Source organism: Pimephales promelas, chromosome 14 (assembly GCF_988280905.1).
Source record: "Pimephales promelas chromosome 14, fPimPro1.hap1.1, whole genome shotgun sequence".
Lineage (NCBI taxonomy): Eukaryota > Metazoa > Chordata > Actinopteri > Cypriniformes > Leuciscidae > Pimephales > Pimephales promelas.
The window spans coordinates 10,168,684-10,193,689 of record NC_142782.1 but is presented as its reverse complement, the minus strand read 5'-3'; the positions used below and the strand labels follow the sequence as shown (position 1 = coordinate 10,193,689).

General features: G+C 36.5%; 1 protein-coding gene across 2 annotated transcripts; it reads left to right on the top strand.

Annotated features, from left to right (window-relative positions):
- The first annotated feature begins 2,030 nt into the window (after positions 1–2,030).
- fhip2b (FHF complex subunit HOOK interacting protein 2B) lies at positions 2,031–24,295 on the top strand. 2 transcript variants are annotated; one of them, XM_039665479.2, is made up of 17 exons: positions 2,033–2,252; positions 3,488–3,566; positions 3,760–3,926; positions 4,011–4,115; positions 4,778–4,897; positions 5,013–5,189; positions 6,585–6,781; positions 6,887–6,995; positions 9,346–9,422; positions 9,540–9,732; positions 9,811–9,980; positions 10,061–10,201; positions 13,484–13,574; positions 13,759–13,899; positions 19,574–19,714; positions 19,859–19,959; positions 22,966–24,295. In XM_039665479.2, the coding sequence occupies exons 1-17, from the start codon at positions 2,202–2,204 to the stop codon at positions 23,066–23,068; spliced, it is 2,163 nt and encodes a 720-aa protein (XP_039521413.2). In that variant the 5' UTR covers positions 2,033–2,201; the 3' UTR covers positions 23,069–24,295. The 2 variants fall into 2 exon arrangements, with proteins under 2 accessions (XP_039521414.2, XP_039521413.2); XM_039665480.2 differs by lacking the exons at positions 19,574–19,714; positions 19,859–19,959; positions 22,966–24,295 and adding an exon at positions 18,804–18,923 and having other exon boundaries at positions 2,031–2,252.
- The last annotated feature ends 711 nt before the right edge of the window (positions 24,296–25,006 follow it).

The window sequence follows — 25,006 nt, the reverse complement described above, 5'->3', positions numbered from 1 at the left end:
GAACAAACCAGAGTGACTCAGGCCTGCATTACGGCCCTGCAGCCCTGGTTAGCGGCCGACTGGGATCAGCGGGGAGTGATGATGGGAGCTGTCTCATTTCAAAAGGTCATCTCGATAGATGCGTCCAACTCAGGTCGGGGCGCTCTCTTCGAGGGCAGACCGGTCTTTGGCCAGTGGTCAGACCAGGAGAAGCTCCTTCACATAAATTGTCTGGAAATGATAGCGGTCGAGAACGCGCCATTCATACAGGACCACCATGTTCTAGTCCATTCAGACAACATGTCAGTGGTGTCCTACAGTAAGTGAACCGTCAGGGCGGCGTCAGATCCAGGAATCTCTGCGATCTGACAGAGCGCCTCCTCATGTGGTCTCAGCATCACCCGCGCTCGCTGAGAGCTGAGCATGTGCCTGGCCATCTGAACGTCGGCCCAAAAAACGTTCCCCCAGGGTAATGGTCCCTGCACCCCCAAACAGTCCAGAAATGATGGCGCCTGTTCGGCAAAGCGGAAATCAGCCTATTTGCATCAAAAGACAACGCTCACTGCCAAATCTGGCCCAGCTGCCCGCTTCATGGCTTCCCTCCGATCTCTCTGTTACCATAGGTGATCAAGAGGATCAGGGAAACGTGCCACTCAGTGCTCCTTTTTATGGATTCAATTATTTAGACATGTTTCTGATTAAACCATACAGACAAAATAAAACAGAAAGCACAGAACTGAGTAACAAAAAGAAAATGGAATTTGAAGAAAAAGACATTAAGAATGTATTTTTTGTTACACTGTTAATAAATTAGTTTTTTCATGATAAGTTTTATGATTTCAATTAATTACACATGCTTTTTGATGAAACTACATTATATGTCTCGTTGCACTAATAAGCTAATAAGCTTGTTTTCTCCCCCTCTTCACAGAAATGTTCTAGCCTCTGCTATAATGTTATCTGTTCATTAAATTGGTTTTGTTCAGGAACCGAACCGGTATTGAAGTCATGGTATTGGTTTGGATATGAAAATGTTTGAGCGATACCCAGCCCTAATCTATATATATGAGCCCTTTGAAAAAAATGCATTTAAACAGTCTCGGCCTATGAGAAACCTTTGAACTGAAACAAAACTGCTGCTGCTTTCTCAAAACAAAATTGTACATAAAAATCGACATGGTTGCAAACTTCAGTGCATTGTTGAGTCTGTCTAAAACATAAATCTATAATGAGACTGGAACCTGTGTACAATAATTACTAGAATTTACATTTCCTGAAGAAAATGTTATCAGTTACTAGGTTGTTCTGGCTAGTTGCTATGGTGTTGCTAGGTCTAGGTGGTTGGTACTGTATTTTTCCACAGATGGTTACTTTGGAGTTTTATTGTGTTCATAATATGTCAACAATCACATCATCACTATAGGACAAAGCTGATTGGTTCCTGCTGTATCAGTAGCCATTAGCCAATGAGCTCGCGTGCTGAATACAATGATTTAATAAATCCACAGATTATTGCAATTGACACCACTTCAATTAAAAACATAGGCATTTAATTCAAATGTATTTCTTTGATTGTGATCAAAATGTGTTATTTGATTTAAAAGAAATGTAGGAATTAATGTAATTAAAATATCAGGGTAAAATTACCGTTGTTTTTGCCGTTCATTGGAAAAGTGAAGTCAATCATGGAAAGTTTAGAATTGAATTTTGTTCCTTTATTTTATTTTGTTGTCTGATTTTGTTTATTAGGCCTACCATAGATTATTCTTAATGCTTACTATTTCAGTCCGAATGAGCACATAGTGCAGATAAACTGTTAATAGGCTAACTTAAACGTTGTTTGAGAACGATAGCGCTAATGATCACTGTAAAATAAATGAATACGTCATCCTCCACTCCATGAAATCAATGGCTTTATTAATTTGGATTTTTACAACTAGGATCTCTACAACTAGTTGTGATGACGCATTAGTGATAAAACCTGATTGGCTTGATGTTATATGAGGAAATTCAATTTTTCTAGACTTTACACAACAAGACGATAATGTCCGATTAATCTTCGCGCAATCATGACAGTGGGGGTCAGTGTTCGCCACTGGAGGCAGATAAAGCTCAAGCTAAGCAGCCACATAAATGTTTACAAACTACACTAGCACTAAATAACTTTATAAAAATGACCAAAACGTAATGTAGAATTGGTTAAGATCTGCTGGGATCCAGCCATGGACGTCTTTAATAAAGTGACGGCTTTTCTGCAGCAGGCTTTGGAAACAGTAAGTAAACATCGACTTTTGAATGTTTTCAAACTAGCCTGTTAGCTTAGCCGAGCTATTGTATAAAAAATATCTCGAGACACATGTTGCGCGATACTGTAAAACTTTATGAAAGTGTTTTAAACGCTGCTGTACATAAACGAAATTTGGTAGACTGTCAACGTGTTGTTGTCACGCATTTCAGTGTCTTATATGAAGATGCATTGTCGTCAGTGTAGCTTGCGTGCTACAGAAGTTGAGGACTGTACACTAATCAATAGATTGCGTTGGTTTGCTGTATTTTTTTTATTTATCAAGTCCATTGATATTAAGTTAGTGGATATTTATGTGAGTTTTTCTTTGATCGCCATACACTTTTGGGTTTGTCTAAAATGTGTTCACGTGGAAGGTGCAGATATGCATGCGCGGGTGTGGACAAGTTTCTGACAGGAGAAAGAAACGTCCTCAGAAGAAGCTTAAAAAAGGTTGACATCATGCATGCATAACATCATATTTGAAGACGTAAGCCACACTTAAAATGCATTGGCATCGGCATTATAACACTATATCAAACCAAGTGGCATAACAAAGTTTGGGGATTTTTAAATTGTTCAAATGTGAGAGTAAAGACATTTATAATGTTACAAAATATTTATATTTCAAATACGGTTCTTTTGAACTTTTTATTTATCAAAGAATACAAAAAAAACTTAAAAAAATAAAATATATATATATAAAAAATAAAATATATAGGCTATGAATAAAAAAAAATAAATAAAAAAATTATCACGGTTTCCACAAAATGGTTTAACATTGATAATGATTTTGATATGTATCCTGAGCAGCAAAAAAAAAATGATTTTGAAGACTGGAGTAATGTGAAAATTCAAATTTGTCATCACAGAAATAAATTATGTTTTAAAATGTATTAAAATAGAAAAAAGTTATTTAAATGTTTACTGTTTCACTATTTCGTATTATTCATAAAATTAATTCAGCCTTGATCAGAATAAGAGACGTCTTTTGGGGAAAAAAATATATAATTGTCAAACATTTGAATGGTAGTGTTTGTAAAATAAAAATAATGAATTTGACCTTGTCCTCTGCTTATTACTACAAGACTTTATTTTTTTCAAGACTTTAAGGATTATGTATTTACAGGAAATCAGTGTTAAATGATCATATATACAATTAATGACAGTAATGAAAGTATAATTGCAGTTATAAAAGTGTTTATCTTGTTCTGATTCTTATAGAGGGAGCCTTCGATAAACCTGCAGGACTCTTTTGTGGATCACTGGAAAGCAATAACCAACTATTACATTGAAACTTCAGGTAAAACTATAAGTGCAAATTCAAATTAAGCAATAGCTTACTCATGTATTTGAGTGTTTACAGTGAAACTGAAAATTATGCCATGCTTCAATCTTAGATCATTTGGGGGAAAATAATAAAGAAAAATTCATGAAGAGGAAAGGAAAAGTAGTTAAACGAAAGTTTAAATTGCATGTTTGTCTCTTGTACAAAGATGAGTCTCGTCCGGTGAAGCAAACAGACATCCCTTGGAGGCTCAGACAGATGCTGGACATCCTGGTGTATGAGGAGAAACAGCAAGGGGAGGAAACGGGTCCTTGCATGGAGTATCTGCTCCAGCACAAAATACTAGAGACACTTTGCACGCTGGGAAAAGCACAGGTATGAGGACACAGACTCAAGACACAGATTAAAAATATTTAAAGCTAAAAAGAAACTGAAATATTGCTTTATACATTTGTACAGTATCCTCCTGGCATGAGTCAACAAGTGATGCTGTTTTTCTCTAAAGTCCTGAGCCAGATCACGAAACCTGTGCTGCATTTAATCAATGTCTATCGGCCTGTACAGGTAAGACATGTTCAGTAGGAACTCTTATTGTATGGAAAAGAACTACGACAAGTTGTCCTAAAAAAAATAAATATGGGTTTTTAATTATGGAAGTTTCGAAATGCTTACCATAAGAAAAAAAACTATTGTGAATAAGTATTTATTATTATAACTATTATTATTCATATCATAAATAATATTATTATTGATCATTCTAATAAGCTGATTGGATCATCAAGAAATATTTCTTATTCTCAGTATTGAAAACAATTGCTGAATGATGTTTCTGCTGTCACATGAAAAGCATTTATTTGAAGTAGAACTCTGTTGTAACATTATAAATGACTGACTCCAAACTTTTGAATAGTAGTGGAAGTAAATAATGTCAGTCTTTTAGGTGGAAGATTGCTTTAGCTTTTATATCATTAAGTGGAAATTAAAAATAATTAGATTTTATTTATTTTTTATTCATGTTTGAATTTTGTACACATTTAAGCACCATGATGTTTTTCATTAAAGCCAGTGTGTTGATTTTTAACATTTGGAGAGCAAAACATTCACCACATTTTGGAATTTATTATGAAATGAAGCATCCAATATTTTAAAGGAAATTAGGTTGCATTACACTCTCTGATGTGGAAAATAATGTCTAATTTATTCCCTCTTGTCAATCTCCGTTATAGAAACTGATTCATCTGTGTGGACTCCCTGATTCACAGACGGAAAAAGAGGAGTCTCAGTTTCTCCTTGCTGTTTGCACTCGAGTTAAAAAAGACCCTTATGTCCTCAACTATATCCTTGAGGTACTTTCTTCATTGTGTCTTCTGACACGAGTGTGTTGACTGTTGTTCAGATTGAATCTGATTTAGATTGTGAATCTTAAAAGTGATAACAAACACCCACATTTCTATCACAAAGATTACCAAAGACTCTCAGAAGAAGTCCAGTTCTCTTTCTGGTGAGGCTGTGGAGAAGGGCTCCAGTCCTGAGATGGCTCCCTCTCCACCGTCACCTTCTGCCAGTTCTGACTCTTCCAGCTCACCCCAGGAAGCCACAGGCATTATCCCTGTACTCATTTACCTGGTGAAAAGTGAGGTGATTCATCATGAAAAAAACAAACACAAGACAGATTGGATGTGTAACTAAACCGAATGCATGACTGGGGAGAGGTACCCCAAAGGCTGATTCACACCAAGTTTTAAAGTTAATTTAAAAAAGATCAATGCATTACAATTACACCCTTTTGGTGTAGCTGAATACATTTACTGATAAATAAATAAATAATTACATTTCTAGGAGAAGGGTTTTTAACAGTTAATAATTAAAGTTTTTCATAAAACTACTGTTAAAAACTAAAAGCTAGGACTAAAAACTAGTTTAGAAATAGGATGAAATAATTTCACAATTGTAATATTAATTTGGTAATGAATAATTTTTAAAAAAATATTATGTGGACCCCCGGCATTGCATTGTGGCCCCTGTGGTTTCCATTCAAAAACAAAACAAAAAAACTTGTTAAAAATAAATTGTGCTAATTTTTTTTTTACAGTTTAAAGCACTATTTTTACCATTTAGACTGCATATATAGTAGAGTCACCAAATTTTGAGATCAAATTAAGCATTCAACATATGATGAAAAATGTGTTTGCAATACAAAAAATAAAATAATAATATAGACCCACATTAGATAATAACCAGAACAATTGTTTCCAATATATTTGTAAAAATACAGTTTATGGTTCATTGATGTGTTGAGTATTAAAGCTAATGAATTTCATTTTTTTATGTAAAATCTAATCGGTAAACCTTTGTGCCATTTATTGGATCAGACTTGGTGTGAATAGGCCATAAAGCTCAGTCAACTTTACATTCAGAATCATTGTTTTTAATGAGACTCCCTTTCATTTTTTTTTTCATTTTAAATCTTTATTAGCATGACTGTGTAACACAATATTGCCAAAGCATCAACATATTATATAAATAAAACAAACAAACAAACAAAACATATATAGATCATGTCATATATGTGACATAGTAATAAATAGATGAATCAGCACAATCTATCCTAATAAATGAATAAAGACAGTGGGTCTCAAAAGAATCAACTGTCTCTGGCGTTGTGAATCGCAAACACATATTTAGCCGCTAGTGCAGCTGTAATATCATTTTCTCTGAGTAAGAAGGACATTTTTTTCTTTGACACTCAGTTCAAAAAATGATGGAATCAAGGTTTCAAATCTGGGCAGAAAAGTTTCTCTTATATTAGTATATTTCAAACAGAAGAGCAGAAAGTGTTCCTCTATGTGCTGTAGATCACAGTCTCTACAGATCCTCTGCTCTCTCTCTCTCTGTCCATGCTTGTCGATGTCTTCCTTTCTATCTCTAGATCATGGTCACTTAATCTGTATTTGGATGGGATTTGTCTTTCTTTAAAATGTTTAATAAATAGATAACTGGTCAATTTAGTGGTTCCCTTTCCCTCTCTCTTAGAAAAGTCATGTTGTGCTCAGATCCATGGAGAGTTTGCTGTTGCTGGTCAGTTTACCACAGGAAGACTCTGGACATCTTCTGGCTGAGAGAACTCCACTATGTCACCTACTCGCTCAGAGACTGACTGAACTTTACTGCGTCATACCCTCATCACTCGACCCTGCAGACATCCACAGCTACTCCAGTGTACAGTGGAGGTGTGTGTCTGTTATGAAGTGCTAAATTGTTTATCCTTCATTTGTGGGCATGTCTTATCTTCTTATTCTAAATTAATTATTGGGGATCTGTTGTTGGCTTTGCAGGACTCAGTTCACAAAGGATGAGAGCCCGTCATTTCCTGGCAGTGAGAACGTCCACAGGTTCTTCTGCTTTTTGGACTACTGCAATGAGCTCATCAAAGAAGCACCAAGGGTTTGACAAAATCATTCATTTGTGTTAACCATGTGTGTATTTTATCTGTAGAACTGCATTAGTTTGAAATATAGCCTGAATAAAACATTAGCAATGTATTTGTATGTGCATTTTGGGATAGCGCATAACAAATTATGGATGGAAATGGCAAGATAAAAAATATGTGTGAAAAAAAAATGGTCAAAAAAAGTATGCACTCAATTAATACACTTTTTACATTTCTATCCGATAAGAAAACGTGCATAAACTATAATGGAAATACATTTACCAAATAAATTACTTAATGCGCATCAAGAAAAGTCATGTGACCGATGCCTTAGTCAAAAACTGTCATCAAAATGACTCCGAAAGCAAGATAACATGAACGTGTTTATTGCGTTTCGTCATTTATTATTTACGAAAAAGTCTAGGGATGGGCAATTTGTCAGTTTTTCATTTCGATTACTTATAGGTCTCAAAAACAAGTACTCGGGGGTAGGGTGTGTCCATCATGGTGATCATTAAAATATTTTAATTAAAAAAACTGTTACTAAAATGAATGAAATGAAACTAAAATTATGAAATTAACATTTATATCAAAATATTAAAATGTAACTATATAAAATCACACTGCTATATTATCAAAAAAAAAAAGAAACATCTAAAAGGAGTAGCAGCATGAGGTGAAGCTGAAAAATGGATGAACATCAGTAAATTGAAGCCTGTTCTATATGACACATCCTAAATGAGATTAATCAGAAATCCTAGATACACAACATAAGCGTAACATTACAACTTGCAAATGCATGTGAACTTGGACTAAGTTACGTGCTAGCCAGAAAGTGTTAATCCCATTGTCGATGTGCTCTTCCTGTAACAATGCACTGAAACACGGGCAATGAAGCACAAAGAATTCTAAATTGTTCTCATTATAATGTATGTATATGACAGATTGGCGCTGTTTAATTGCAGGGCTCCAGACTAACTTTTTTTACTAGGAGCGCTGTTGCCCCTGACTGAAAATGTTAGGAGCGCAAGCAGAAAATTTAGGGGCACACCTTAAATCAGCTTGCAATGCAATTATTTAAATTTCCCCCAAAATAACTGTAATACTGACAAATTCTTTAATAATAAATAGACTTAACATTATGATACGCTGTTTGGGTTCCAGACTCAAATTTAAGGGGCAGCATCACCTCAAATGAGAACTCACAGCGAGTTCTACAAAAAAAAAAAAAAATGATGGTAGAACTGGGGCTGACAATAAATCACTAAGCTTAATTAAGGGTGTAGATGAAATTAACTTAGTTATTATCATTTATAATGTCTTAATATTAATTAATAAAAGCAGTGAAAATATATATGTAGAGTGAAAATAGCCAATAAACATCCTACTGTTTACAATGGTATTATTATTATTTTTTAAGTGTTTAAATAAGAGTTTTCCAACATCTTAATTTTTCGTTTTAGGACAATCTTTAAAGGATGAACAAAAAATGTGTTGGTAATCACATAAAAATACAAAAAAAACAAAACAAAAACATTTATATATTATTGAAGTGCTGGAAAAAGATGTGTTGTAGGCTACTTGTAAGCATTTGACTATTTCTTACACATTATCATATTTATGGTTAGAGTTAACTTACTACATTAGCCTAAATCCATGGTTCTGTTAGGCTCATTTGTGGACTGAAAGCCTTCTATAAGTGTTTCTCCATGGTTTCCACGTCAGCGCTGTTTGATCTGATATGGTTTATAAGTTATAAATATAAATTATAACAGAACTCTTTTATAAACTGGATCTCGTGTTGTCGACGTTATTAATTCTGAGGCGAATTCAATGGATTTCTTCACTGGATCTCCTAGTAACATTGTTGCGTGAGCGAGATCGGCCCGCGACTGGCAAGTTCGGGGCTTTATTTTACTGTCAATGGTTCAGATCGCTGCTGCTGCTCCACGGTCCTAATCATATATGAGTGGCGTATTTTCGTTCCACTTTCATTTTGTTTGCATTCGCTGCTTGGTAACGACTAACGAGTCAATACTAGATCGCTGATTGCTCAGACGCACATCAGGTTGTGATATTTGTCTCCGTCTCCTTCCCACAGACGTTTACAGGTGCTATTCTTGTCACGGATTCATTGATGCGCCCCTTCCACGCTTAACCATGCGTTTAACGTGTGGCAAATTTACTGGTCGCACATGTGCGACTAGATGTAAAATTCAGTCGCACACTCTCAATTTTTGGTCGCAAAGTGCGACCATTTGGTCACAGTCTGGAGCCCTGAATAGTGTATTTTTTATGGTTTAGAAATGCTCTCATATTGATTATAAACATATTGCACATAATTATATATGTTTTTTCCTATAGGTACTTGGTGTTGAACTGGCGAGAGCAATTCACCTTCAGTGGCTTAAAGGAGTCATCCAGCCTCATCTGCTTCAGATGTGAGTAGAAAGCACAAAACTTCCTCAGAGGTTGCTGTCTGCTGTCATGAGAATTGTAAGTTCGCAGTATGACAGGAATACGAGTGGCGCTTTTTTTTTTAAACTCTGGATGTCCAGGTCAGAGGTTGGGATCCTGGTACACACCGCTCTGCTGTCCTGTTCTGTACATCACATACGTTCCCCTGCACTGCTGGAGGAATTGGTTCAGTTTCTGTTGGGAAATGACACAAATTGTGAACAGCAGCAGGACACACATACACACATTCTACGTTACCGCCTTATTGAACACTGCAACCACATCTCAGACGAGGTAACTAGATTAAAGGATTCATACATTTTCATTCTTGAGAGCATCACTTTGTTACAACTCGCATTTTTTCCCTGTTAGATCAGTATTGCAACATTGCGTCTCTTCGAGGAGCTTTTACAGAAGCCCAGCAGGAGCATCTTGACCAATCTGGTGCTGCGTAATCTTGAGAAGCGCAGCTACAGGCTGTCTGGATCAGGGGCAGCGGACGAGAGACATGCAGTCGAAAGTGATGTTCTGGAAGAGTCTGAGTGAGCAGAGAGACTGAACACAGATTCTCTTACTTCTCATAGTGGCTCATCATTCATTACCCCCTCTCTTTGTCCATCAGGGAGCTGGAAGAGGATCCATTTTTCACAGACATGTATGAAGATAGTGGGTTCAGTGGCCAGGAGCCTCTTCTGTCTCTGCCCAGTGCTAGAGAAAGACGAAAACCCAGTGCGCACACACAAGTTGCAGACATCGTCAACAGGTATCAGTAGAAGACAATGAAATTTTTACTTTGTAGTATAAAAACAGCATGTGAGTGGTGCGATAATGTTTCCTCCGGAGTGGAGAGCGCCTTTTTGAAGATTCTGCTTCACTCGCTCAACCCAGAATGCCCTTTGGGTAGTATGGAAAAAAAATACTCCAGAAGTCGTCATCAATGTCATCTAACATTCTTCAAAATATCTTACTTTGAGTTCAGCAGGTCAAAGAAATACTGTATATACAGGTTTGCTGCTGAGAGAGCCGTTTAGATGAATATGTTAATATGTGCCGTGCACTTCCCAATTAATAACAAAATAAATATACTAGAAAAATAAACTGCAGTAAAGAAAGCATCTGATCATATCCATGTGGATATGTTTGCAATTCACCATGTCACGTTTGATTATACCACTTTATATAATATTGCTTGTCCGGGTTTTACACTGGATGCATTAATAAAGCAGTAGGGATGAGTCTCGATTTTCGAATATTTGATTTGTTGATTTAATTGTAGAATATCGAATAGGTTGTGCGATTATTGTCTAAAAAAAATCCCAATGTTTTCGGTGGTGGTTACTCCGTGTTCATGTAACCAGAGGATGACGCTGCCAATAACACAAAAGCTGTCACAAGGAACCGGCAAAAGTAATGCTTATGAATGTTTCAAATATAGCAAGGAGACATTTTAATTGTTTATTAGTGACTGTGTCGGCTGCAATAGTGACCGCAATAGTTAATAACACGCCTATAGACCATTTCACAAGATGTAAACAACACTGGTCCAGAAACACTTCCTGTTTCAGTTTTCTTTATTTCACATGTAAAGAAAACATCTTAAAGATGTTTGTTTAACTTTTTGATTCAGTTTTAAATGTTATGTTGGTTGTATTTTATCCCAGCTTTTATTTAGTGTTAAAAAACTGAAACAGGAAGTGCTTCTGGACCAGTGTTGTTTACATCTTGTGAAATGGTCTATAGAGAGAAATGCACTTTTCACATGGATTACATAAGCAGAGAGTAGTCGGTTTCTTGTCGTTTCATATTGTTTTGTTTAAAATTAGATATTTTTAAGCTTTCTATATATTTCTTGTGTCTGTGAGGCAGCTTAAACACTGAGTTTCGGTTCATTTATGAAAAGAGCTCCAGTTCACGAGCAATACAATTGCACTGGAGCCTCCATGTCCTGATTATGTTGTCTGCTATATTTGCTTCTTATTTATTAAATCCAGGCAATTGGTTGATAAAACATTGATTAAAAATAATATGCAAATGAAACAAAATTAAATTGTTAGAAAGGATTTCTACAAAACAAAACTTAATGAAGTGGTCAAAATCATGTCTGACCCACATGTCTCCCGATATATTGCGGCATCTTTCAACACATCCTGCCTTGATAAAACACTCATGTGGAAGATGCGGAATGGATAAAAATAACTCAAAAAAAATAAAAGAGGACTTGAATAAGCCCATTAATGGCACTTTTGAGTCATGCTCTTAACAAACTATGTTTTATTTCCTCTTTCCATATTATGAATAATAAATGTGTATTATTTTAATTTTCTTGTTGTTACACAGTGGAGTCTAACTTATTATAATAATTATTTGATGTAGGCTACTTTTAAATTTAGAATTATTCCTCGACATCCTTGCATACTAAACTGCATTTTTTTATTTTTTGCGTGCTGGAGGTACGCTATTATGTCGTGTGTAGAGTGATGTTAACATTTAAGCTAGCTGGTGAGAGAAAATGACATTATCAAAGAGTCTAAAGAGGAAAGTTGACAGCGAAAATAGCCATACAATGAATAATGAAAAGACAACTATGCGTTCACCCTACCTAGTTTTGAAAATGCAAAAGCTGGTGTGTCTTATCTGCAACGACAACCCAATCACACTAAATGTGTCTCTATAGCATGCATTGTATTGTGCAATTTATACGTGAAAATGAGTTTTTACGTGCATATGATACTTATGGGTATGTTTAGTGGTGTTGGGTGCGTGTGTATAAAGTGCGCATCAAATGCATGCGAAAAACTGCTTATCATATGAACGTAAAAACGTATTTGCACGATAAACAACGCGTGCTATAGAGACGCATTTAATATAATATTAGACATTTCATGACGGTTATTTTAGAGGTGTGTCTAGCGATCCACAGATATCTGCAGCGCGGGCCATATATTATTGCTGGCGGGCCAGTTTTGGCCCGTGGGCCAGATATTATTGCTGCCTGTTGCGACCCCTGCTTTAAAGCCACAAATAGGCGTATTATAACTGGTGCCTACTGTAATTGAGAGGCATTAACGTAATTCAGAGAAAGACATGTAGTAATGAGAAAATTCATGTCGCAGCGGGATTTGAGCAAACGTCATTTCACCAGTGAGCAATCGCTTGGGTCGTGAGCGGATAGCACTGGCATATTTATGAAATGCTGAAATTATGAAATGCTCTGTTTCGCTCACGTACTCTGTATACAAACTGAATTTTTGAAGGACAAAAGCTATAGAAGCATCATAACCACCCTTACAGTACTGTGTAAAAAAAAAAAAAGTTTGTCCCCAGTCTGGTTTTCTGTATTGTAACATATTTTTTACAATGTTAAGCAGATCTTCAAACAAAACCTATAAAGGCTCAAAAAACACATTTTATTAATATTTTTAGTTCAATTGTAAAAAAAAAAAAACAATAATAAATGCATTAGTAAAATGACAATATCACTTGGAAACATGATTTCATAATATAATATTTTTCTCACACAGCTACATGTCTGTACTCACAAATCTGTGTACATAAAAATATCAAGCTGTCTATTTAGGAAGGGGATCATATTTGGGGTTACTTGAGATCAAATAGTTGGAAAACCCTTTAGTGTGTAGTATATATACACACAAGCACACTACTAGTTCAAAAGTTTGGGGTCAGTAAGATTTTCTTTTTAAAAAGATTTTATTTAGCAATGACAAACTTATAATGTTACAAAAGATTTTAAAATATTTAAAATAAATTCTGTTCTTCCTATTAAAATATAAAATATACTTAAAATATATATTAAATCACCTAAAATATATTAAAATAGAAAATGGTCATTTTAAATTAATAATACTTTACTTTATTACTGTATTTTTTTGTATATTCACTGTATTTTTTATTTAGATTATTTATTTAGACCGTGTCAATAATCTCAGAGTGATCAAATATCATAGTTAAATCGACTGGTTGATGTAGTGGATGTCTAACGTGTGATTGATTGTTTGAATTTCTAACTTGTTTTTAATTTTCATAGCTTCTTGTGTTTAGTGCCCCAAGAGGCAAAAACGTCCCATCTTGTTCAGGGAGCAGGATATGACACATACGTTCATGATGCGCACAAACTGGTGAGTTGGCACACTCAAAACAAAATAAAAATTCAACCAAATTGTTTGTGTTACAAGTTACTCTGTCAAATTGAATGTAGAATTACGATTAACTGTGTTTTTTGCTTTTTTAATTTTTCAAATATTCTTACACTAAAACTGTCCTTCTCACTTGCTCTCTCTCTCTCTCTCTCTCTCTCTCTAGTTAAACGAATGTACTGCTCTTTCACGTGACTGGAACTGGCCAGATTCTGCAAAACCCACTGAAAACAACCCACCTACAGAATTCTATGAAGGGCATTTCCTACAAACTTTGTTCGACAGGATTGCACGCATACTAGAGCAGGTAGAGTATTCTCAGTAAGATCCCTCACTCTCAACTTGAATATTCACTGTGTTCCACATTATTATGCAAGTGACATATCAGTAGGATTTCGGTACAATAAACATTCATATTTTATTTTTTCAAAGAAAGTGTTTGTTTTATTTTTATTTTTTTAGATAACTGGTATCAATCTCAGACAGGTTTGTTAAATAGTTTGCTACTTGTGTAAATGGAAACCTTCACATTATTAAGCAAGTCACAGTTCCAATTCATTATGGGGAAGAAGAAAGATCTTTCTGAAGATGAAAAGCATGAAATGGTTTAATGTTATGCAAAAGGCATGAAAACAACTAATATTGTGTGAAAACTAAATGGAGATTATCAAACTATAATAAGATTTGTGAGTAATTTACAGCACAAGAGAACTCGATCAGATAAAGGCTTATTAAGGAGAGTTTCTGTCAAAAAAAATTAATTGTTTAAAAGGAGCTATTAAAAAAAAACACGGTTGAGCAGCAAATAGATATTTGAAGCTGCTGGTGTTTCTGGAGTCTCAAAAACCTCTCCATGCAAGCTGGCAGTTAACTTATGCGTAAAGTTGCATTTCAGCCACCTCTAACCAAAGCTCACAAACAGAATCATTTACAGTGGGTGTGGAAATACATTTTTTATCAGTTTTATTGCAGTGGTGTTTTTTGCAGCATGGGATAGTGGATTGTCCTGAAGGAAAATCCTGCAGAAAAGGCACTATCTTTCTTTTTATACCATAGAAGAAATGGTTAGTTATGAACTCATGGTTATGGTTATGAACACATATCTTGCAAAAGTCATTTTGAAATCCTCAGAGACCCTAAAGGGACCTTCCATCTCACTTTCCAACATTCCGTCCCAAATCCTCACCCGCTAGCTCCTTGCTGATGTCACAGTCTTGTTGGAACTTGGTGGCCACTCATACCATACAGAAATCCATCCATCTACCATCCATTGTAGTATGGCATTCATCTGTGTATAAAACTATTTAAAAATGAGTTGTGTATTTGTGTGAGCTTTGGTTAGAGGTGGCTGAAATGCAACTTTACGCATAACTGCCAGCCTGCATGGAGAGGTTTTTGAGACTCCAGAGACACCAGCAGCTTCAAATATCTGTTTGCTGCTCAACAGTGTTTTTTTATAGATGTCCTTTTAATACATTAAAAAATATTTTGATAGAAACTCTCCTTAATAAGCCTTTATCTGATCGAGTTCCTTTGTTCTGTAAATAACTCACAAATCTTATGATAGTTTGATAATCTCCATTTAGTTTTCACACAATATTAGGCTACGTTCACACTGCAGGCTGAAACGACCTAATTCCGATTTTTTTTTTTTTTTTTTTTTGCCCCTATGCGACCTGTAAAATGCGACCCAGGCCACGTGGGTATATGGTCCAAATCCGATATGCATCCAATCTTTTGAAATCTTTTGAAATTCAATCTGAACGGCCAAGTCACATATATCCGACCCGCACGTCATTGCACGCACCAGCTAGCCATTACGCTCCAACTCCAACACGTTTCTGCACTGTTATGGGCCGCCGCAGACGTGTCTCTTCCCCAGTTTTGTGCCTGAGGGTGTTCAATGAAAGATAGTGCATGAACGCGTTCATATTTTGGGCGAACATGAACTGAACGTACTGTATTACTGCCTGATGAACATTACTGTGAACACGTTCATTCTGGTGTATGTGAACACGCGCTCTCTGTCAGTTTAACTTCGTACAGTAGGGTTCCAGATTTCTATAGAGCCTTCCAGGCGAAAACCTGGCTAAAACACATGTAAACATGCCTTAAAATGTAGCGAAAAAACACCCAATCTGGCAACACCAGCCACCAGTGTCGCACCACGGCCGCCGTCGACAAAGCAAGGAGCGCCGAGGACGCGTACTATCATTTAAACGGGTTTTATGACGAGGTCGGTGAGGATCGGAAAAATCGTACATTTATGTGCAAACTTTGCCCGTCGATAAAATAATTTTTGTCTGTGTTTGTATATGGGCTGTGGCAATAATAATAATAAAACAAAAGCTCGCAACATATGAAAAAAAAAAGAACTATTCCACAAACAAGTGACGTCATTGACCGTTGAGTACTCTTCAGTGCATGCGGGTCACTTCTGGGTCATTTCACGTTCACGTTCACGTTCACACAGGAGATCACAAAAGGTTGTATTTAATTGGAAATGTGAACGGCCTTGCAAAAAAAATCAAATTTTTTCAAAAAATCGGAATTGAGCATTAAGCCCTGCAGTGTGAATGTAGCCTTAGTTGTTTTCATGCCTTTTGCATAACATTGATTGCACCATTTCATGCTTTTCAACTTCAGAAAGATCTTTCTTCCTCCTCATAATGCATGAGAGCTGTGACTTGCTTAAAAAGGGTGGTTTACTGCTTTTTTCCTTTGCATGATTGTGTTTATGGGGCGCTTTTATCCGAAGCGACTTACAAATAAGAACAATAGAAGCAGTTAAACAGTAGGACAAAAATACGTAAGTGCTATAACCCCTCTCAGTTTAATATTAATGCAGTTTTTTTTTAAAGAGAATAGCAGAGAAGAGAAAGTGTTAGTACTACTGAATCCAGTGCTGCTGAAAAAGATACATCTTCAGCAGTTTCTTGAAAGTGGCTTCTGACTTAGAAGCTCTGGTTGAGTTTGGCAGATCATTCCACCAGCAGGGCACAGTCATGGTAAACATCCGAGAAAGAGATTTTGTGCCTCTTTGAGATGGTACCACAAGACGACATTCGCTAGCAGAGCGCAAGTTTCTGGATGGCACATATGTCTGAAGTAATGAGTTTAGGTGAGAGGGAACAGTGCCAGTGGTTGTTCTGTAGGCAAACGTCAGTGCCTTGAATTTGATGCGAGTGGCAACTGCCAATCAGTGCAATTTTGTGAGGAGAGGAGTGACGTGTGCTCTCTTTGGCTCATTAAAGACTACTCTGGCTGCAGCATTCTGGATCAATTGTAGAGGTTTGACAGAGCAAGCTGGAAGACCAGCCAGGAGAGCATTACAATAGTCCAGTCTGGATAAAACAAGTGCTTGGACAAAGTGTTGTGTAGGATGCTCTGTAAGGAAGGGCCTGATCCTCCTAATGTTGTGCAAGGCAAATCTGCAGGACTGGGCAGTTCTAGCAATGTGGTCTGTGAATTTCAACTGATCATCAATTACAACCCCAAGGTTCCTATCTTAACATGTATTAAAATATAACATGTATTTGTGTTTTTTCTTAAATTTCACCTTTATTGTAAGCCGCTTTCTCCTCTGTTATTTGAACGACCGGTTTACATCGTGATTCTATGAAACCACTCCCTCAGAAACAGGCAATGGGCTCAGATTGGTTAGTTTAGGCCAGTGTGTTGTGATTGGCTAAACTGTGAGTGCATGTTGTCCAGAAACTTCACGCTCATTACCTTTACGGGCGAGAGTTGCATAAGTGTTCTTGTCAAATGTAAATAATGATCCAGAATCAGACCCAGAAAGCGGCGATGAAGAGAGTCAAGCAGAACCTCCCCAAACACGGCTCCTACAAAACATTTCTGAATGGTATTTTTTTTATTAGTATTATTCTATTCTATTATTATTATTATATAAGAGTTGCTGCTTGTATAGCTTTTGAGATATGGTTTTCTCCTGATTAAACATTTAATATAACTGAATAAATGTTTTTTAAAGTTTTTATTTTATTATCTATCGTTTTATTTAGGTGTAGTCTACAATTTCAGTAATTGTACCCATGGTTTGCCTTTATTAAATTCATTTATATTCCATCGATTGATTCATGTCTCTTGCTCATATCCAGGTCACTAAAGTGTACAATCTAGCTACAAGCTTTAATACTTTAGTTAACTTTAGCAGGCAACCTTTGTGAAAACAGGAGGGTTATCTTCATGGCCAGAAATTTCATTTTCATGTCTCACACAAGTATTTCTGTGTGAGAATTGATAATGATCGCATGATCAGCTCGCTGTGCTCACTCTTCCAATCAGGGATACCGTCGGAGTAAACGTATGTCGACCTAATTGACATTCATATTTAATTATAATACATTTTGTTTGAATATTGATATACAATTGAGCTAATTTTTATCCCTCTGTAAAACGTGATCTATGCAATTCATTTGTGGTTGATTGCCGAGCTACACATGCATGCAGATGCAGGTAACATATCATCCCTTATAGGGAGATTTAATAACATCTAAGCCTGATCTGATCCAAACCTCCATGAATAATTAGTAAATATCAATTATTAATTATTATATGCAAATTCCACATATCGATCAGGTCATTAGAGTTTTTACACCTTAAAATAGCTTGAATGTGACCACACCCTTGCCTCATTTAGTATACGCGGTTCTATGAATATGCAAATCACCCCCACCTCCACTCACTCACGCCAGGTCAGAGATCCACTTAGTTGATGATCACACATTGACGTGATTGGTTACATGATTTGTGACGTCAGAAACACCAGCAATTTCAAACCCCATTTTTGAGATTGTCTTTGATTCACTGCCGTTTTAAGGAGAAAATACTGTTGGTGTTGACTTTGTGAGACCTGGTTTGTCTTAAAGCATATTAAAAACACCACATAGACAGACATATAAACAACATTAAAAGCTTGATTTTCTCCACAGGGGGACTTAAACAAACCTGTCTGAGATTGATACCATAAACGTCTACACACCCTGGTTAAAGCAGCTGGTTTTTTTTTGTGATGTAAACAAAGAAAAATCATATCAGAACTTTTGCATGTCTAATGTAAAAATTATAACCATATGCATGCCACTGAAAACCAAAGTGACACATAATTTCAGTGAAAAAAGAAACCTGTCTAAATATGCACACCCCTGAACTAAAACTTAGTTGAATCACCCTTTGATTGTATTACAGCTGTCAGTCTGTTTGAAAAGGTGTCATCAGCTTGACACATCTTAACGGGGTAATATTTTACCAATTTTCCCATTCTTTTTTTTTTTTTTTTTTTTTTTTTTTTTTTTGATAAACGGTCTGTTAAATTTCTGAACGATCAGTGCTTATGTTTTTGCGAAAGTTAGCAGGGCTTGGATGTAATTTTTTGGTCAGAAAAGGCTTGTGTCTTTGCCAGCCTGCCCCATTGCCCAGACTAGGGCTGGACAGTCTGTAGATTTTGCTGTATTGTTTATATTGTGGTATATAAAGACATCATCATAGTAAATAAAAGCTGGACGTGCATGATGTTAAAGAGTTATTAAGTGCAATAAGCTGTGAGCAATAGAACTCAAAGCATAATCGTGCTGACTGACACACACCCGAAACGCAGACAGCAGATGTTTCTGAATTCAGTACTCTTTCGAGGCTTATTGCGCTGAAATAATTAAATACACAAACAATTATGTCAAAATGCCCATTGTGTATCCACATAAACACAGTCGTTTGTCTTAAGTGAATGTAAACAGTTGGCCGAAAACCATGTGTGTCAGTAAATTCATGCCATGCATTCGGTCTTCAAGTAACAGCAGCCTAATATACAGTACCTGTAGCTGTCTGCATTATTAATGTTAATCAAATAACAAAAGACAAAGAGAAAATCACTCGCTGATCTTGAATAACTTTTGTATCTTAAATAAGAATGAATAATAAGAATAACATTTTCTGTAATTCTGTATGTTTCCCTTTGCCAGCCATATGAGCTAAACCTGCAGGTGACATCAGTTCTTTCCAGATTAGCTGTGTTTCCTCACCCTCACCTGCATGAGTACCTGCTGGACCCGTACATCAGCTTGAGCCCTGGAACACGATCCCTCTTCTCCACTCTAGTCAGGGTGAGAACCATGTTAAAAGCTGACAGTATGTAATGTTGTTGTGAATGAAAGCTTGATGCCTGATGTGTCAGCTACCGACTTTTAGAACAGCAGCCTTGTGTGCCTCATTTATCTGTAAAACGTGAGCTTTATATTTTCCTGTAGGTGATAGGAGAGTTAATGCAGAGGATTCAACACATCCACAATGTCACAGACAGACTGATGATGATCAGGAGACAGCTGATGGGACTGGAAGAGGAAACTGTGTAAGATAATCCCTGGATCTGTTAAAAGGACAGTTCCATCAAAAATGAATGTTTCGTCATCATTGACTCACCATAATGCCCTGCAAAACCTGAATGCTGATATGTTTAAGACTGGAATTCTCTGCAAGTCGCTACATGACTTTTCAAAATCTAAACATATTTTAAACGCCAGACTTCGTTTTTTGTTTTCACAACTTCACACTCAAGCGATTTTTGCTGACAATGAGCCAAGTGAACATCCAAATTCATTCCCTGACATTAGATGGCGCTTAGTGTAAAACCGAAATAGTCCTATTTTGTTGCTGCTGTCTCGTTTGTCATATAGTTCTTTATGTTCCGACCAGTGGTGGAGGAAGTACTGAATCTCAGTACTTAAGTAAAAGTACAAATACCCAGATAAATATTTACTTTAGTAAAAGTAGAAGTAACACAATGACAACCATACTTAAGTAAAAAGTAAAAAGTACTTTATTTTAAATGTACTTTAAGTATTAAAAGTAAAAGTACTTGCATAACAATTTATTATCTTAATGTCTATTTTCTAATGATTAATAAAACATTTAAAGGTGCAATGTGTAACAAAGTTGAGTATCTATTAACAGAAATGCAATATGACATCCATAACTATGTTTTCAGTGGTGTATAAAGAACTTACTTAATTAGCCGTAATGTTTTTATTACCTTAGAATGAGACATTAATAGCTCCATAACCGAGGGAATCCCCTTCTATGAAGGTCGCCATGTTGTGACGTCATATTCCTACCGTAGCCGAACGCGAACAAACAGCGCTACAGAACGCGTTTCATCACTACCTTGAAAGAGAAGTAGCGGAAAGCTGGAAGCTAGCCTTACACTCCGTGAGTAGTGACTTTTCCCTTGTGAGTGGTGTAAAATATGTAGTTGGGATTGTTTCATGTAACTTAGTTCTCCCTCGCTGTGTTATGGGTTTGTTATGTTGGGGATAGATGTGCTGTTACGTTCGTGAGACAGCTGATGATTAGTATTCATGTCATTGACCGTAAAACAGTACGTTACAGGAATCACTAACCCGTCGATAGAGACTTTTACTAAAGTATTTTATCACTAAAGTCGATCGCGAAGAATTTTAAAAATCAGAGAAAAAAAGCCTATTGTGTGTAGTAAATAGTATCTATGGGATGCGGAGATGACATGATTGTAACAGCGCGCGCACTTCCGACCTTTGGACTCATGCGGACGAGTCCCAGCTCAGCCACAGTAACAGCTCATATTAGCCAGCTAAACTATTACTAACCTGTTAGAAAAAATATATAGCTGCTCCCTCGCTGTATTATGGGTTTGCTACAGTATGTGGGGAGAAATGTGCTGCTGGTTACGTTTGTGAGACAATCAGCTGATTATTATTTTATTAAATTATATATTAAAACCCTTGATCCTCACCTGACTATGGCTTTGTAAACAGACAGTATTCATGATGTGGTTTATAATGGACTGTGGTACAGAAACAGTGACAATGTTACACACTCTTGGCTTACTCTGGCTATTCTCTGCTGTCTCAGCCGACGAGATGTTTGTCCCGTTTTAGCAACCGTAGCTTCTTCGAAAGGGAGGGGTGAGCAGTGGGCTGAGCCCTTAGTGCAAACCTGGTGCAAACTCGCAACCGAACCACTAGATGTCGCTAAAAGTCACACATTGCTCCTTTAATTCTAACTCATTCAACCTAATAGCCTACTCCTATAATGATGTTCAATAATGATGGAAAAAAAATGTCACCATTTCTGAAACAAGCTTGCAATTAGGCAATATCATGCTTATCCTTACTATATTTTAATAACTATGTTTGGCAGTAAACGCGATTAATTTATGGTGTAATTCTGAACCTCTTGGCTTGCCATAATCCTAACCAAACCAAACATATATTACACACGGTGTGTTTCCTATGCACGTAAAAACAAATTTTCGCGTATGAGTTGCATGATAAACACACTGCGTGTGAGACGCATTTAGTGTGACCGGGTTGATATACTGTATCTATGGCAACCAAACGTCACTGGTGAGACAAACGTGCAACGAACGGACGGTCAGATTATGTTTTGATGGGAAAAACTGATCAGAAAATGTAACGAAAATGTAACAGAAGTTGTAGAAATGTAGTGGAGTAGAAAGTATAATAATTGCTGCAAAATGTAACGAAGTAAAAGTTAAAAGTATGCACTATTTATTGTACTTAAGTAAAGTAAAGATACGTGAAAAATGTACTTAAGTAAAGTAACGAAGTATTTGTACTTCGTTACATTCCACCACTGGTTCCGACACCAACGAGACCAGCAGCTCCACATTCATCTTGCCTTGCATCTTCCTCATCTTAAAAGCGAACCCGAGGCGTTTTTTAAAAAAACGTGTCGGTGTGCACACTCACATTGCACCCTTTGTTTAGTCACAAGGCGTTAAACGTTAGAGAATATCGCGTGTGAATGAACAGGCCTTTACAGACTTACAGAAAAGAAAAAACTGGTCATTATACATTAAACGACTGAGGATCACACACTACCAGAAGTTATTGTGAACAAAACTCACCCACACAGAAACTTGCGCCCCCTCAACACATGACAAATGAAATAGATATGCGTTTTAAAAGTCTGCTCAAAATATTAAACGTTTGATATCCTACTTACTGGTTGCAATCGGGAATGGTTGTAATTAGAGTCTGAAGCTAAAACATTTAGTTTGTGCTTGTCATACACTACAGGATTTTCTGTGAAATCTGTCAAATCTCAAATCTGCAGACTGATTTCGGCAACTAGCACTCTATTGGGGTAGACATCTTGGCAAAAGTTGTGTAGTGTATTCCATCCTTAAATGAATATACAAAAGGGGTCAGTGGTGACAATTTTTGGGTGAACTGCCCCTTTAAGAAGCATTCATAATTTGTAAATGTTAGGCTGACAAAATGTTTTTTTTGTTTTGTTATTGTTATTCTTTTTAATGATAACATTTCTTTATGTGTCGGTCTGTTCTCTCTGTCAGGGTGGATCACATGACTCTGTTGAGAGGTGTGATAGTTCTGGAGGAGTTCTGCAAGGAACTGGCTGCCATAGCGTTTGTCAAACTACCCATAGAAGAGCAATGAATCCATGATACTTAAACCAAAGACAATACAAAGGATCATGACCCAACAACATCTGTTGGATGGCTCCGTCATTCAGAGAAAATGGATTTGCACAGAACAAAGTTAAGTAGTGATATTTGTAGATTTGCAAGTCACTTTTAATGATTGTTTTCAGGGAGCAGTCAACTTGTCTGATGGGAGTTTAAAGGAGCTTTATGTAAGATTGTGGCCAAAACTGGTACTGCAATTACTTTCAAATGACTGTAGAGCGGTGTATCCCCTCCCCTTCCCCCCTGACTTGAGGTTGCCAGATAGGATAGATATTTTATCCGATACATTTGTAGCTGCAGCTGTGGTAACTAGAGCAGAGCTGGCAACCCTGATGCTGCAACACTAATGACTTCATGATTGGTAGATCGGTGGATGGTGGAGCATCAAACCAAAACACATGACAACATCAACATCAGTTGAGGGCTGCAACTTCATTATTTAAATGACAATACCCTGGCAGGACTACTGTTGTTAGTGATCGAAGTATTTGAAATGAACATGATTTCTTAATGTCTAGTGACATATCAGGGCCATTTTATGATTATTTGAAATACATTTCTTACATGCAACTCCTTTGACTTTTGCTCAAGAAAAAAATAATTAAAAAAAATCAGACATGTGCTACTGGATTTCACAAACACTGTCTAAGGTACAAAGCTGCTTATTCTCCACAGCTCCACGTCTTGCTGAACGATGATGACAATTCACTTTAAGAAAAAACTTGTGTCTCGCATAAGTTAAGTTTTACTATAAACACTGTATTATATAGTTTTAGGTCCAGACATTCACTCCTCTATGAATTTGAGTGTTTCTGGTTGGATGTCTTGTCAGTCAGTCATCTCTCCTTACTCTCATCACATAATAAGTGAAATCTGACTTCTATGGATTTTTAGCTATTGCACATCCCCTATATTTTTTTTTCTTTATTAACTGGACTTTAAGTGTACACATGGTGTGTGTGTAAAATAAATTTTATTTATCTTTACTTCTCTTAAACGTGAATGATCAATGCTGTTTTATTTCTAAGTGTTATATAGCTGAATCTAAGGGTAGGAGATGTACAAAGATTTGTGTGTTTGTGATTTGCCATTGGTTGGTACTCTCAGATCTTTATTTTCTATCGGGGTCTTTTGTGACGACTGCACTCAATCCTTGCTTATTTATGTTTTCACAGCAATAAACTTTCATTGTATCAAACGTCTTTATGGTCTTAAATGAAACTAAATGTAGCTTGATATACATTTTTGCTGTAAAAGGCAGTTTGTAAATGGTAAAATAGCTTTTGTCAAAGCGAATGTTCTCATATACTATTATCAATGTGTTTACTAACACAGAACCATAAATATATAGTATGTAATCTGTTATTTAGTTCATAACAGCCGCTTTTCCACCAAAGCATTTTGAGAGCCGGTTCGGAGCCGGTGCCTGCGCGCGAACCAGTTCTTTGTGTTTTGACAGACAAAGAACCGGTTCGCGGCCGAGAAAACTAGTTCCAAAGCGGCACCAACTCTTTGCTGAACTAGAACCGTTCTTTTAGCACGTCATGTTTACGTCGGGGGCTGGGGCGGGTTTAGATGTGTTCTAAACATATTTTCTGACCATCGCAAAGCCAGGAGAAACTGCAGAAACACGCAAGCGTTTTTATTTATTTATTTTTTTTATTTGAAACATAAGCAAAGAAGAAAACAGTCACGATATAGAACAAATAAATGGAAAGAAAAATGACACAAGACAGGGGTACATAACTTATCAGAAAAGATTACATATCAAACAAAAAGATTAAAAGACTTACATATTTCAATTGTTTTTAAAGTTTTCTTGGTAAACGAGGTAGAGATAATCCCAAAGCAATGTAAGCGTTTCTAGCGACGTGCACAGTGACGTAACGACGTTCCCTGGGCGCTCTAG

Excerpts from the sequence above, each read along its gene's own strand:
- fhip2b (XM_039665479.2), top strand. The coding sequence starts at position 2,202 with ATGGACGTCTTTAATAAAGTGACGGCTTTTCTGCAGCAGGCTTTGGAA. Across the intron at positions 9,981-10,060 it reads GATGTTCTGGAAGAGTCTGA|GGAGCTGGAAGAGGATCCAT; the intron begins GTGAGCAGAGAG and ends TTTGTCCATCAG. Across the intron at positions 13,900-19,573 it reads TTGCACGCATACTAGAGCAG|CCATATGAGCTAAACCTGCA; the intron begins GTAGAGTATTCT and ends TCCCTTTGCCAG.